This window comes from Nuphar pumila, chromosome 5 (genome assembly GCF_984573655.1).
Source record: "Nuphar pumila chromosome 5, dmNupPumi1.hap1.1, whole genome shotgun sequence".
Taxonomy (NCBI): Eukaryota; Viridiplantae; Streptophyta; class Magnoliopsida; order Nymphaeales; family Nymphaeaceae; genus Nuphar; species Nuphar pumila.
In genome coordinates, this window is record NC_143253.1 from 31,585,839 (window position 1) to 31,602,450 (window position 16,612).

Here is a 16,612-nt window from a genome sequence, read left to right on the forward strand (position 1 = left end):
TCATCATCACCCTCACGGTACTGCTCGCCTGGAGGCTGGTGCTGACGAACCCCCATAATGTGTGGTCGGCGCTGAGGTTGCGCTGGCCCCTACTGAATATGCATGGCGACTGCTGGAAACGGGCTCGGTTTGCACCCCCCCGTGAGTGGGAACCATCTGTGGTTGGTGTTGAGGCACCAGTACGACAAGAGGTCCAACTAATGGTGGAAGGGTTGGTCGGGTCTCGGGCTCTAGGTGGGTAGGAACATGATAATATGGGTTTGGATTATGGGTTGGGTTTGGGTGGAGGTAGTGGGTCGGGTATAGTGCGGGGTTCTGGATTGGGGACAGGTTAACGGGTTGGGTCTGGTACGGGTATTGGGTTTGGTTGGTGTAGTATTGGGATGAATCACCCGATTGGATCTGGATCGGGTCAAGTCCTAGACTATTCATCGGACCCAGAATGGGGTAGGTGGGATCATGGATCGAGTTGTGGTGTGAGAAGGCCTGGTTTGAACTCGATCTTTGATCCACAACAAGATGGGTCTGGTTTTGACCCGGCTCAAATTCAAACTGGAGCTCCCTCCGGGTCCGATATGGGTTTAGGTTGGCATTGGATCCATTTTGGGAATCAAAAGTAGTGGGTTGAGTCTGATTTAGGGCAAACCGCAAACTGAACCTAACTAGGTAGGTCATGTATGGGGTTTCAAGACTCGGACCTGCTCCCAGGGAGCCAAAGGATGGTCCTCGGGACCTGGGTCCGGGCCCCACTAGTCTCGGCTCATGGCCGGACCATGTTGGGTTCGGTCTGATCCACAAGGGATCAACCCCTATTGCTCGTTGGTGGGCTGCGACCGAGCCCCCATGCACGGGTGCTGGGAGGGTCGACAGGCCAGCCCCAACCCGGGCTGATGCAGGCGCACCTGCAGCCAGGCCCTGCATCACGCTCGGGCCCTGCAAGCCATGTCTGGCCTGCAGCCCCTGGGTTGTGGGTTGGTGCCAAGCCTGTGCACCCAGGCCGACGATGGGAGGGTCTCCAATGGGCCTCGAGGTCGGCTGGAGGGCTCCGACCACCCGAGTGGTAGTCGCGCTAGGGTTCAGAAATGACACCCCTTGCTGGAGTGTCTCGCAACTGGCATTCCAACACAGATCCTCCTCGATGCCCTCCGGCTGCACGGCAGGCTGACGGTTCAGTTGGGCTGGGTCGATCACTGCAGCATTGACGAGACCGACAGCAGTCGCCCACTCCTGTACCCATTTTTTGGGTTGGCATCGTGTGCAGCTCTGTTGGCGACTCTAGGGCAACGAGCCAACCTTCAATCCCGTTCAGCCGTTTTGATATCCCTACCACTTCTTTGTTCATGTGCAACATATTTTCTTGCATTTTGGTCATCATTTTCATCATACGCATCATTGGATCTTCATTACCGGTTTCCTCTCGCTCTTTTTCACTTGCAAGATCGTTCCTCGCCTCTTGAGCCATGTCGTTGACGAAGGAGGAAAGGCTGAACTCTGATACCACTTTGATGCAGCAAGGGGATCGACTTTCACGAGCACTTGAAAGTTGAAACAAAGAGCACGACTCTCACACCGTGTGTTGCTCAGAAAATAATTGGAATAACCACCGAAATCGATGGTGTTGGGTTTTCTTTATTTCAATATGCACTTCAATCGAACAATAGGATGATTTTAAATTAAATAGAAACAAGCAATAGGAAGGAATAAAGAACAAAGGGAAATCTACTGGTAGAAAACAATTCAGAAAACAAAAGGTTGTTGCAATCTCCAATCATCTCTGCCACACACAACCCTAGAATAAGGTTTTTAAAGGCGTCAACTGGATCCGGGTCTCGGGTCCGATCCTAGACCCGAGACGTCTTCTCGTTGCTGCTGGACCTGGGATGCTCGAACCTGTGCTCGTCTGGAATAAGTACGCAGGGGTACACCATCCCTGCGTCTTGGTACCATGTTCTGGGTCAGATCCACTATGTGGGTCCGATCCTCAATCCCATCGTGCATGCCCGGTCCCCTGCCTAGGTCAGGCTGTATGGATCTGGGTCGATCCTGCTCTGCATCAAGTAGATATGATATTCTCAAAATATTCAGCAATGGTTGTACATCCCTGGAAGGGCTGTATTATGGTGTATCACTTATGCTAAGTAAGAGAAGAAAATGTAGAAGCGTCCAAAAGTTATAAAATTATCAAAAAGAAAAAGCAAATCATTCTTTAGAGATTTGTGGTTGTCCCCTGGTGAAACTCAAAACCAAACCAAACCTCTTTGCTACCATGCCTTCACCACCCAGCCATCACACCCAACCACAGAAGAACAAAATTCTACAAAGAAGTTGCATGAGATCAATTTGGTTGAAGAATCAAGAGTATGTCACAAGTTCTTTTGTGCAAGAAAAAGAGACTGATACTTTCATATCTACTACTGAGTCTCAATTTGATTTCATAAATCCAATACATTTTTGGTGTCAAGTCAGATCTACGGCAGAAAATCCACTATTGGTCCAAGAAAGGGTCAAACAAAGTTTGCATTGTTTAGCTAAATTCAGTAGCATACAGTTAAACCCAAAATGTTCCCTTCACCTAGGCGGATTTCATGTCATTGTCAGATTTCCTGTGCAACTTCGCTACCTCACCGTCACATTCTAGTCCAACAACTGTCAGAAGTTAAACAAAGAAAGAGACCTATGAAAAGAATGCTGACAATGCTGAAGGGTTTCCTAAACAAACATTGATGGGAAGTTAATATAAGTAACATAACCCAAACGAAGGGTAAGGAAGCAAGCAATCGAACTATGCTACATAGCTCACCTCTGCCTCTGGTCGTTTGCCGACTCCCTGAAATCTATATCACGCTGCCTTTGCTGAATCAGTGCATATATACAATTGCATGTCCGAGCAATCGAAACCTGCCAAATTACACCTTTAAGTAACCGTTGGGAAAGAAAGCAACTTCATAATAGGAAAAAAATCAATACTTGAAAGTCTTGAAAGCCCAGTAATAGATGAATCGCCAAATTTAAAATCCCATCAACACAACGAGTTCAAAAAAAAAACAGCAGTACAATATCAGCATTATAAAAAAAAAGTCTTAAAATTTGACAAAATCTTAGAAAAATAGAAGAAGAAATTCACAACCAGGAAAAAGCTGAACCCAAATAGCAGTGCGATCACCATGTATGCACACATATAATATTTAGATCAAGGAAAAGCCACCTGCAACTATGCATTTTGGATCCGGTTAGGACGGTTAGGAGATTATATTGGTTCGGACCTTCCAATTCCTCTAGAGAAATAGACAGAATGCTGTACAAAACGTAATTTTATCCCCAAATTCCAGAGTATTTTCTCGTGCATGAGAGAGAGAGAGAGCTGTAAAAATCGCAAATGTATCCCAAAATCAAGAGCATTTGCTACGTGCGTTCAAAAAGAAAGAAATAAACAAGACAGACAGAGAGAGAGAGAGAGAGAGCTCACCGGATCGTTGGAGAACAAGTCGAGAGAGGCCGGGAACCCGAAAGTGACGAGCGTCTGGTTAAGATACATGACGCAGTGCTCCACATTCCCCGCATCCGCGAACGCCAACTCTCTGCAAACAACAACAGCAAACTCATACAGCTTTCAAACCCTACAACAACAACAATAACCACAAGCACACATACAGAGAGAGAGAGACACACAGACAGACAGAGACATAGTGCAATTCTCCGCATAATAGGCACGAATCAAGAATGCCGATGAAAAAACAAAAACAAAAAAAAACCTAATTTCCTCACCCGATGCCCAATCCAAGTTGATTTGACCCCTGCATTGCGCCAAAAAACAAAGAAGAAGAAGAAGAAGAAAAAGAAGAAGAGATTTAGGGCATCGTGAGGAATGCGAAGATCTGAGCGTCTCCCTTCTCTTCGAAATCTTCAGAGCGAGCTATCTTTCTTTAATGGAGGAGAGAGAGAGAGAGAGAATGTGGGGATTTGGGGGTTTTGAAGGAAGATGGAAAAAAGCAAAAAAATGCAAAAAGAAAATCCTTTTTATTTGTACATAGTGATTGAATAAATAAATCTTCACGGCTTTCGCTTGGTACGTCGCCAGGCAGAAGACCTGAAATTCAAAAAATATTCGCATTTATTTTTCGTATTTCTTTAATGACTGTCAAACCCTTGCTATATGACCATAGTACCCTTCTTCGGGGACCATGATCACGGATTGATCAATTGGGGGATATCTTTGTTATTGACTATTTCTTGAGGAATATTTTAGTAATTTTATGTTGTTTGAAAAACGGAGACAGCGTGACCGTACGACGATAAAGCCGATAAAAACGCGGGCAAGACTGAATGCCTTTCGATGGGCCAGACCCAGACCCGACCTGGAACAAATTTTTGATGATATGGGTCTAGTACTGGGACCCGCGTACTGTGTCCGATGTGAACATCCAACGTGGTTTAGGTAGAGCATGTGTGGGTCTAGGGTTGCAAATTGGGACGGTTTCGTCCGAACTGTTTTTCGGAACGGGTCTATAAATCAGGCCCAAACATGAATTATTTGAATCGGGTCAGAATGTTTCTGGGTATATACTTTCAATTTGGGGATTACACTCAAATGGACTAATGGGCTGGGGTACATGTTTTAAAGTCGAAGTTGATGTAAAAGAGTAAGATGGGAAAAGTAAGCTTGGGTAGTGGTAGGGATTTGGGCGGGGGACAAAGTCTCCACCCCCGCAGCGTCTCAAAATCCAAACATTCATCCCTGTCTTCATTTTTGCATGGGGATGGATTTTAACCCCCACCTCTGCCTCCATCCCCTGCCCAAATGGGGTCGAGGTGGGCCCTGTTTCCCCTTGATCTATTGTCATCCCTTAAAAAGACTGGGGATAGAGGGGGGTGGGGGCAAGGCGGTGATCAGGACGGGGTGGGGCAGGAAAAAGCATAAGTTCATCATCGCACGGGGATAGATTTTAACTTTCATCCCCGCCTCCATCCCCGTTTCATGCCCTTCATCCCCGGTCCAAATGAGGCGAGGCGGGGCTCCGCTTTTCCCGTCCACTGCCATCCCTAAGCAGTGGTGCTAGTTGAGAGGAGAGGAAAGCAGTAGTGAAAAGATAAATTACAATGCAGTTTGATTTTAATCGTGGAGTAGCATGGTAGATAGTTGCCTTAAGGGTAACAAAGTTTGCCAGTTGGTAGGGTGTTTGGTGTGAAATTACAAGTCTCCTTTTTTAACACCAAACAATTCCATCGAAACAATAAAGGAACATTTTATAAGCAAGAATGAAGAGGAAGGGTTGAACGCAGTTTGAGCTTGAAGCAGGATTCATGAAGACATAATGGTGAGTAAGATTCTGTCTTTCTCTAAAATAAAGAAGAAAGAAAAGACAGTGAGAGACAATATGGACATTTAAACTATTAAGTTTTTTTTTTTTTGCAGGGGAGGGGGAGGGATATTCCCAAAGGAAAACACACACATACAAATTTCTGACCTCACATTTGTTGTCCTCCCATTGGTAAAACCCTTGAGGTCCTTCCCTATCCACGCATTGAGACAAGGGATGCCACCGGTGGGTTTCGAACTTGTGAGGTCCGTCAACTTGGTGGCATTCACAAGTTGCGCCTACTGGATGCGCTGATTTATTCAATGGGATATACTGAAGCAACTATATGTGATAATTATGCAAATCCCATGCAATTATATACAATATTTTAAATGAAAGGCCATGAATATATAAAATGGTTAGAGGTCAAATGCCTATATATAAATCACTCCTTGTTTTTTATGCCTTCTTTTATAAAATCAATCTCGAACTAAACTCATCTGCTTTGCCAATTTTTTTGTAGCTCAAATTTTCATGACATGTTTTTTTCAATTTATAGTCTGACGAAACCGCACCCTACATGATTGTTGAAAGGAAATCTCGTGTTTTTAGGAAAACACGGGTGTCTTATCTATTCTCGCTTATCCATTGCTCTGGCTTATCCTTGGTATATCTTCTCTATATCTTTTGGATAGAGTTACCCTTTTTTATCAAGGATATCATTGGAGACCTGTTATGATTATCTTCTTGTACCTATATAAGGCCCTGACTATGTTGTTTAGAAACATAAGAAAATATGTGTGCTGAATAAGAATAGCTCCCTCTATTTTCCCGTGGATGTAGACCTTCATGGTTGAACCACGTTAATCAATGTCTTTCTTATCTTCTTGTTGTGCAAAATTCATCATGGTATCAGAGCCTCTATACGTTTAAGCTTGTTGGGACCGTGAGCATCAATCAGGTTGCTTTATGGCATCTGAAGATTCTGTGGTGCAACAAAGGATCATAGTGGAATTAGGTAATCCCAATACCAAAGTCACAAATGTTCAGAGTCACAAATGTTCTTTTAAATGGAGTGAATTACTTTACATGGTCCAAAGCAGCCACCTTGTTCCTTAGCGGAAAATTGAAACTTGGGTACATCAATGGAAGAAAACCCAAACCTGCAGTTGATGATCCAAAGTTCGAGGAGTGGGAGTCCAGGAATCACATGGTGATGTCCTGGCTCCTGAACTGTATGAAGACTAAGATTTCTGACAACTTCATGTTTCTAGAAATTGCTGAAGAAATCTGGAATGTTGTTAGGAAACTCTACAATGAGAAATATAGTATTGCTCATCTATATCAGTTTTCTCACGAAATTCGTGATCTCAAGAAAGGGAATATGCTATTAAGTGAATATATTGGTATTCTTAAAGGGAAATGGGATGAGATGGACTCCTATTGTCCTCTCACCACATATTTGATTTATATACAAAAGCAAAGAGAACAAGAACGCATATTTTAGGTTTTGGTTGGTTTGGGAACAGACTATGAGCAGGCTAGAAGCCAGATTCTTATGACGTCCGATCTTTCCTCACTTGGCACCGTGTGCTCTATGCTTATGCGTGAGGAAAGTCGTAGAAAGGCTATGAATCCTGATGATTTTTTAGGTGACAAAAATACTGCTGAAACCTCAGAGAAAACTGTATTTATTGCCAATAGGGATCATGGGTCTGATCGCCCCAATCAAGGTCGATATACCAAAAACTCTTCTCGGCCATTTAAATGTACCCATTGCAAGAAAACTGGCCATACTCGTGATCGTTGTTGGTTGCTGAACAGTAAACCCAATAGAGACAATCGTAGGTGAGATGAAAATCTTAATCAACATGAGGAGAATAACAGCAAATATGACGAATCTTCAACACAAGTTAATCTCACTAGTCATCAAGATACGACTGTAGCCTTAGAAAAAATCATTGAGCTTCTTCAGAGTCTTCAAAGATCTACAGGAGTGACTGCGCACACTGCTACTGTCTTAGAGCATACAAAGTCAGGTATGAAAACTCTTTCAAATATTTTGCCTTGGGTAATAGATTCAGGCGCTACTGATCATATGGTCAATCGACCTGATTATTTCTATAAGTTTCATCCCAACGATAATTTGGGGCCTGTTTCAGCGGCTAATGGATCTCATATTCCATTAAAAGGATTGGGTAAAATTACCCTGCTTGACTCAAGTCGTCAGCATCATGCTCTTTATTTACCTACTTTGAGTTCAAATCTTCTTTCAGTTACTAAGATCATCACTAAGGAATTGAATTGTCAAGTAGTTTTTTCTCCTACTAATGTCGTTATTCAGGATCTGAATACGAAAAAGAAGATTGGTGAAGGCTCTCTGATCAATGGCCTTTACAGGATCAATAAAAAATGTAAGGCATTGCTAGTGACTGAAGAGAAAAGTACTCAATAGCACTATCAGTTGGGCCATCCGGGAAGACGTACTTTGAATCTAATTTTTCCTCATCTACATTTTGATAATAAAGAGTGTGATATATGTCAGTTTGCTAGGTTAAGTAGACCTAAGTTTGATGAGTCTGAGCATGCCTCCAATAAACCATTTGCTCTTGTTCATACAGATGTGTGGAGCCCTGCTCCTATTGAATCTAAGTCTGGTTTTTGCTATTACGTATTGTTTATGGATGATTATTCCAAGGTAACTTGGGTCTATTTCTTGAAGCATAAATATGAAGTCTTCAATAATTTTAAGATGTTTCACTCCATGATTCAGACTCAGTTTACTTCTAAGATCCAAGTGTTAAGATCTGATAATGGCACCGAATATGTAAATACCTGCTTTAAAGAGTATATTGAAAAGCATGGCATTATACATCAAACCTCGTGTGTTAATACTCCTCAGTAGAATGGGTCAGCTGAGCGTAAAAATTGTCACTTACTCGAGGTCGCTCGAGCTCTAATGTTTCAATCTAACGTTCCAAAATTTTTCTGGAATGAGGCCATAGCTTCAGCGTGTCACTTGATCAATCGTATACCTAGTCGGAGGTTAGAAAATCTGGCACCATTAGAAGTTCTTCATGGGCGAAAATTCGGTCTTGAGCACCTGCGTGTATTTGGTTGCATTGTACATGTTTGAGTTGCGCCCTTCAAGCATGATAAACTAAGCCCAAGAGCACTCATGTGTGTGTTTCTTGGGTACAACACTAAGAGCAAAGGATATCATTGTTATCATCTTGAAACTGATAAATTCTATGTTTCTCGTGATGTTAATTTTAATGAAAAGACATATTTTTACAGTAAAATGCAGGGACATGCAGGTCAGGGGGAGAATGCTCAATCAACTGCCGATATTCTTGACACATCCTTTCAAATTCGAATACATGATGATCAGTTGATCAGTGACAGAATAGAAAATTTGAGAAATGTTGACTTGATGATTGAGAATGAAGCCCAAGAAAATTGTAAACCTCAACCAATTCAGAATGAAGAGATCCTGGTAAGAAGATCAGGGAGAGTACTTTATCCACCTGTTCGACTATAGGACTATGTTACTTATAATACTTTGGTCTATCCCATAGAAAAGTATGTTAACTACTTACAGGTTTCTCTCAAGTATGCACTCTTTGTTAAAAGTATTGATAAACATCATGAGCCAACCTCTTATAAAGAAGCTAAAGATTTGACTCAGTGGAAGGAAGCCATGCATGAGGAACTGGAGGCCTTGAGAAGAAATCATACGTGGGAAGTTGTTTCGCTTCCTAAGGGGCAGCGTGCAGTAGGGTGTAAATGGCACTATAAAATAAAGTTCAAAAGCAATGGTGACGTTGAGAGATACAAAGCTCGACTGGTCACTAAAGGATTTACTCAGACACATGGAGTGGACTATTATGAAACCTTTGCCCCTGTGGCAAAGATGAATACCTTAAGAATTGTCCTATCTATGGCATGTAATTTCAAGTGGTCTCTCCATCAACTTGATGTCAAAAATGATTTCTTACAAGGAGAATTGAATGAGGAAGTGTACATGAAATTGCCTTCTGGTCATCCTAATGAAGGAAAAGGAAGTGTATGTAGACTTAATGAGGCTATTTATGGGCTTAAGTAGTCTCCAAGAGCCTGGTATGCCAAACTAAGTCAAGCTCTTGAAAGATGATACTTCATAAGGTGCAAGTCTGACAATACTCTGTTTGTAAAGAAAAATGGTAAAGATATTACCCTTGTGCTTGTCTATGTGGATGACTTAGTTATTACAGGCAATAGTTCACATGAAATTGATAGGTTAAAAAGGCATTTACATGCCACCTTTGATATAAAAGATCTTGGTCGTCTGAAATACTTTTTAGGTATAGAGATTGCTCAATCCAATAAAGATCTCTACTTAAGCCAAAGGAAGTATGCTCTCAATTTGTTAAAAGAGACTAGAAAGTTGGCATCTAAACTTGTTAAAACTCCTCTTTAAGCCAACTACAAAACCGATGCATCAGAAGAAAATCCTGAGGTTGACAAGGGCAAATTTCAAAGGTTAGTAGGAAAACTCATATATCTTACTGCCACTCATCCTGACATTGCTTTTGTTGTTAGCTTGGTAAGCAGATACATGAATGAACCTAGGGAATCTCATTTAAGGATGGTGGATCAAATTCTTAGATATATTAAAGGTCATCCCGATCAATGTATATGGTTTAAAAGCCATGAAAATATCAAAATTGAAGGTTATTGTGATGTTGATTGGGCTAGGGATATTAGTGACAAAAGATCTACATCGGGATATTGTATATTTATAGGAGGTAATCTTGTGGCTTGGAAAAGTAAGAAGCAAGGAGTTGTGGCTCGATCCAGTGCTGAGGCAGAGTATAGAGCAATAGCGTCTGCAGTCAGCGAATTAGTATGGACAAGGAGTGTGCTTTGCGAGTTGGGCTTTGAGACTCAAAATGTCATTAATCTTCACTGTGACAACAAAGCTGCAATATATATTGCTGCCAATCCTGTTTTTCATGAGAGGACAAAACATATAGAGATTGATCTTCATTATGTCCAAGAAAAAGTCACTGCTGGTGAAATCTGCACTCCTTACATCAAGAGTGATAATCAAATAGCTGACGGATTTACAAAGGGAATCTCTAGATCACAACTTGAATCATCTATATCCAAGTGGGGATGTCTTGATCTATATACCCCACTTGAGGGGGAGTGTTGAAAGGAAATCTCGAGTTTTTAGGAAAACACGGGTGTCTTACCTATTCTCGCTTATCAATTGCTCTCGCTTATCCATGGTATATCTTCTCTATATCTTTTGGATAGAATTACCCTTTTTTATCAAGGATATCGTTGGAGACCTGCTATGATTATCTTCTTGTGCCTATATAAAGCCCTGACTATGTTGTTTAGAAACATAAGAAAATATGTGTGCTGAATAAGAATAGCTCCCTCTGTTTTCCCGTGGATGTTGACCTTCATGGTTGAACCACGTTAATCACTGTCTTTCTTATCTTCTTGCTGTGCAAAATTCATCAATGATGACTTGGTCATGGCTCAGTCTATCATACCTACGGTCTTCATGCCGATGACGTAAAACTTTGACACTAGACCCTGGCTCCGGGGGGGCTATGCTGAGCAACGGCAGAGGGGTGACGCCCATGGGAATCGAACCTTGATAGCCCATCTAGCAGCCAAGGCCCCACCCACTATGCCAACCTTCTTTTGGGCTTTTCATGACTTATTTTTCATCTTTATTCTTCACTGCAATACCTTTCATATCTTCTTGAATGCAAAATGTTTTGTTTTTGTTGTTTCCCTACTAACTATCATCACGCTGGTTATAAATGGTAGATAGAAGTTGGGTCAAATATTTTGCAGGTCGGTTTGTTAGGTTATATTTTATGCGAATTATGTTGTGGTTGGTTATTATTCAAATTAGGTCTACAGTTGTTCAGGTAAAAATCATGTGTATATCATATGTTGTCACAGGGACACGCCATTTTAGTTGTGTCCCTGGTGATATGAGCAGAAATGTTCGGATAGGACATGTTCGGATACGCAGACTCCGATGTTGACACACATGACATTTTTATAATAGTTTTAAATAATATTTTATTATATTTTAGTTTTATTTCAATAGAAAGTCATTTTGGATACAAACACTAATATCAACACACAAGTATACAAGTATAGGATTTGGCTTGAAACTTCTTCTCAGCACATATATATATGATCCTCCAGATGTGATCTACATTCTTAGTTTATTAGAAATCAATATTTGGAACATGTTTTTCTAATGTGTATATAAGATTTTACATGGTTTGAAAAATCAACAGCCTACAATTTATCAAATTTTTAACCCTCACAAAAAAAATAACCATTCAAGAGTTCATTTTTATTATTTTGACCATGTTGAACACATTCATGAGGTTAGATTTTGTCAAAATGTCTCACTGTGAGTTAGCCTCAAGGGGCTTGGCGCAATGGAGGGGGCCTTGGACACTAAGGGTACACAACTAACCGAGCTAACTCGGGCTCGGCTTATTTAAGCTTGACTTGAGATCGTCCATGAAAGTAAATGAGCTGAGCCTGTACACAAGTCCAGGCTCGATTTACATAAATGAGCCAAGCTTGATCAAGCCACTAAACTCGATTAAGCTCATGAAAATAGTATATATAAATATGTTTGTAGAAAAAAATTAAATGTTAGTATTTCTCCAGGGGTAGTGTTTTGAACAACTCTATGAAAGGTAGCGAATTCGAATCTCCCGTTATTAAAACTTTTCACGTTTTACAATAACCTTATCCATTTTTTTAGAATATGTATCCTTTTTCAGTATAATAGTCAAAGCAGCCCAGCTTGGCCTAAGGGTGAGGCAGTTGTTCAGTTTTGGAAAGGTTGGGGATCTAATCCCACCTATTAAAAGTGAATAATAAGCAACTTTTTAAAAGTCGGGTCATGCTCAGCTTTGAGCTTGAATAAGGGTGTTTCTGAGCGAGCCAAGTTCGAACAACCTAGGCTCGGTATGCACCCATATTGGCCACTAGGTGGGTGGTTAGGTTTCCATTCTCATGGGTCGCTATCTTGCATATGGTGACTCCCTAGGAAAGGGGTGCACTACAGGTTTATATTGTCAAGACAACGACCATAAGTACGGTAAGCTTAGCCAGACCTATTAGGTCTCTTATCCCGAGGGTGATTTTCCCTACTTAAGAGGCTACCAACAGTTTGTTTTTATGGGTGAGGATAATGTATCCTACTCTTATGGGTAAGGAAACCCTTAGGGGAAAACTCTATTTGTTTTTATTTTTTTCATGTTTTATGCACACATAACCCTCCTTAATGTGGTATGTAATTAAGGCCGAAATAGTTTTTGATGTAAAAATAGGTCTAGTCCATATCTAGATTTGACCTAAATGGTCGTCTTGACTCATCTTGATTTAATTGTCATTTGGATCTTCAAGTCTGATCTATATCCAATTGTTACTCAGATCTTTAAACATGATTCAGAACAAATTGTCATTCATAACTTTAAACCTGATCCAAATTCAATTGTTACTCAAATCTTTGAATATAATCAAGATCTAATTATCATTTAGATCTTATCCAAATTCATTTGTTGTTTGGATCTTTAGACTAGATCCAAATTTATTTATTGTCTTCTAACTTGATCTAAAATCTAATATCCAAGTTTACATTCAATGAACCTTAGATATTACTCTCATCTTAGATTCATTAAACTTAGTCACTCTTAAATTGCTTAGCCTCTAAGCTATGTAATTCCAACCAATATGATTCAACCTAGAACCCCAAAACCAATAAGAAACATACCTTGAAATCTTTAACCAATAAGATTTTGTCATACCGTCCAAAAGTGTATCCAGATCTTTGAACCCCAAACCCAATAAGATTAGGATCTATGCCTAACAAGAAATCTATAAATAGAGGCCTAGGCTCCCTAGTACAACATCTAGAACCGGAGTAAAGGGATCATGCTGTATCAAAAGCATACCCTAGCCTATGTCAATCCTACTCTGATGTTCCCACTAGCCAACTATCCTAGTTCTAGGTCTAGTTTTAGGGTCCACCCTACCAAACATGAACCATCCTAAGCCTAAGCCCTGCGAAGATGGAAGGGCTACCTAAGCCCGAGGTAAGATTTAATTTTCTTACACTCTTTATTAAATTTATTTCATTTATTCTATTATAAAACGTGTTTATTTTGCTAACGTTTATTATATTTGTTGTGTTTTCATGTTTTTTTGAGCCTTGATGGTGGCCCACACCATCAAGCCCACCTTCTTATATGATCCATGTACGAGGTACGAACCCCTTGCAAGCTTGAAGATTTCAAAGTTCTTGATACAACTAATCCTTACTTAATAGAGGAGAAAAAGAGCACAACTTGAAGAGCGAACCCCATATCTCTCTAATCCCAAATTCGAACCAGTTTTTAAATCTGAATCCCTTTTCGGAATACACTCATTTTGGTTTTTGAAATTCGAGTATCCACATAATGGTCATCAGGGTAAGACCGCGTGTCTAAATGCCGAAATTGAAAATTCTCGGGATTTAGCTTTGCAAGGTTCAGTTTTGTATTTTTTTAATATTTTTGAATATTGGATCTACCCTGGGTCTAAAATCTATTTCTACTTTATTTTTCTTGTTTGATCATGCCTTGTTGGCAAGGCCATCTCTATCTCTATGAGTCGTATCATCGCATGCTAGGAATCTTTGAAAAATAGACATCCATGGCTATGTTTCTCATTTTTGACGCAATTGATTCTACCTCTAATGTCTCCAAAAATGCACGAAAATTGAGAAAATAGTTGGTTTTCTTATTGTTTTTTATCAGCCAGACCTTGTTTTTAGGTCATATCTCAAAGTCTTGATTTCAAAAATATGTGTTTTTATAATTGTTAGAAAGCTGAGATTATGATATATTCTCTTTTTTTGGTCAGAATTGAAAACCCCTTCAAGGTCATTATTTTTAGGTTCTAAAGCCAAAGCAGACTTTTGGTTTGTTTTTTAGAGCCAACGAGCAATCCAACTTAAGAAGATCATATCTCTCCAACCGTATATCATATTAGGGTGATCTTGATATTGTTGGAAAGCTAATTTTTTGTTCTTTTTCTATTTTTTCTATTCTACCTAATTTTCAAGGCTAGTATCTAGAAAATAGAGTAGATGAGTCAAAATAGTTACCTGGGTGCCTATTTTTCTATTATCATAGGTGTGAACACCCCAAATTTTTCAAAGGTTTTTCAAAATGACCCTTTTGCCCCTGACCCTCATTTTCTGAAAAGATAAAAGCAATTTCAAAACTAAATTTCAGTCATTCTTCAGATTTTCTGAATTAAATTCCATATTGATATATTCAAAATCAATTCTGGATCCGAATCCAGTGTTTTAAATCCAAATTTCCTCAAAACCCGGACCCAAACCCATTTCTGAAGAAATTTTCTCAAAATGGCTTTAAAATTCTCAGAAAAATTCCCTTTTTGTAAATATTTTTGCAAAAACACAAAAAAATTAGTTTTAATCTTTGTTTTCTCACAAACTTTAGGATTTTATTCTAAAAATACAAAAAAAAAATTAAAAAAAAACTAAAAACCAAAAAAAAATTGGGAAAAATTACAAGAAAAATGAATGATTTTCAAGTTTTTAAAGACATTTTACCAAAAATCTCGTTTCTTAAACACTTTTTAAAAAAAAAAATTCTTAAAAGGGGAACCACCTTTTTGAAAATAGGGAAAAATTCCAACAACCCCTTCCCGCGCTCCCCTCTTCTCCTCTCTCCATCGTCCGATCTTCAACAACCATCTTCGCCCTCTTCCCTCAATCTTCAACCATCTTCGCCTTCCGGATCCTTCCTCCGCCCACAATAAGAAGAGGTGAATGAGAAGGGGTGAGGGGGGGGAGAAGGAAATCCGGCCTCCATACCCCTGGTGCATTACTCTCGAGCTTCTCTCTCCTGAAAGAAAGAAACCCATCTTCAACCGCCCTCCCGTTCTCGAAACCTCCACGGTTTCTTTAAAGGGAAGGCCTCCATCCAGGGGAAAGGGGACTTTCTTTTCTCTTAACTTCGATTCTCTACTGATCATATCCATCGAATTTTCCCCTCATCGAGAGTCGACTTTGCTTTTGAAGGATCCTTTCTCATCCCAAAATTTCAGCATAATCGCAGGAGCCGATCTCACCCTGCAGTGACATATAATAGCCAGCATTACTTTTTCCTCTCAGTAGCAAGTGATCAAATCCCCTGCAATTACAGGTAAGAAATCATATTCCCTTTTTTTTTTTTTGCTAAAGCATCGTTTTCCCCTTGATCTTCAGTACTACTCTGTCTTAATCTGTTTCTTTCTTTCTGCTTCGTTTTCCTTTCATTTGTTTATAAGAGCATTAAAGAGGAGACTATCCTGCATGTAGCAGGAGTGGATCCTCTGTTTGCTACAGTCAAGGGAATGCCTCCTCATTCCTATATATATATTTCTTTCTTTTCAATTACTTTCTCTGTTTTTGATCTATTAATTCATCAAATGCATAAGTTGCAGTGTCGATCTGCATTATAGCATCGTCGACCTGCATTGCTTGCAATATAAGAGGGGTAATTACATTCCCACATTTTCAATTACCGAATGGCTATTAGTCCAATTTGTATTATGTATTCCCCTTTCTTCCGATTTGTGTTTTTATTGTCATAGTCGTTCCACTTTTTTTTTAGTTTATATTGTTGCATGCCATCCCTGAAATTTACCGTTTCCCTCACCACTATCAGGTATACATCTTGTTCTTTCACCCCATTTTTCTTTTCTTTTTTTATTTTTATTTTTTATTTAAACTATGTTCTCGTACCTATGAGTTCAGTCCTGGAAGTTTTATTTAACACCACCATATATCAGCATGTATTTATTCCACTGTATCACTTTTCTCTTAGAGATGTTGCATGGTATTTGGATATTTCCAAGTTAGGTTGTTGCATTTAGAAAATATATGAGCTATCTTATTTTTTTTAGGTCCATCTCTGTATTCTGCCATCTGAATGGGTTATTGATTTACTTATTTCGTTCCCATCAATATACCTTATGCTGATTTCATGTCCTGTGTTTCATGATTCTTACAAGCATCAACATAAGATTATTGATTCCATTTATTTTGCACACTAGCTCGATTATCAATTTCCCACCACGTCCCTGTTACTATGTTAGTTTTGTTCTTCTTCTGCTACTCTTTAAGGTATCCTGTTAGGTATGTTGTTTTCATGGGCCATCACATGTTTCTCCTGTTTCTCCCAGTGCTTTATATTAGTTTACTGCCAAATGGCTATTATAAATTC

At 39.8% G+C, this 16,612-nt stretch overlaps 1 protein-coding gene across 1 annotated transcript in view; it reads right to left on the reverse strand.

The window, feature by feature from the left end:
- Positions 1 to 16,612, reverse strand: part of LOC149837296 (Afadin/alpha-actinin-binding protein) — a 63,296-nt gene that overhangs the window by 17,750 nt on the left and 28,934 nt on the right. The window contains exons 5-6 of the mRNA XM_090008008.1: positions 3,467 to 3,578; positions 2,801 to 2,898 (exon numbers count right to left, since the gene is read on the reverse strand). Coding sequence (XP_089864134.1) covers positions 2,801 to 2,898; positions 3,467 to 3,578 — 210 coding nt within the window. The remainder of the gene's footprint in view (positions 1 to 2,800; positions 2,899 to 3,466; positions 3,579 to 16,612) is intronic.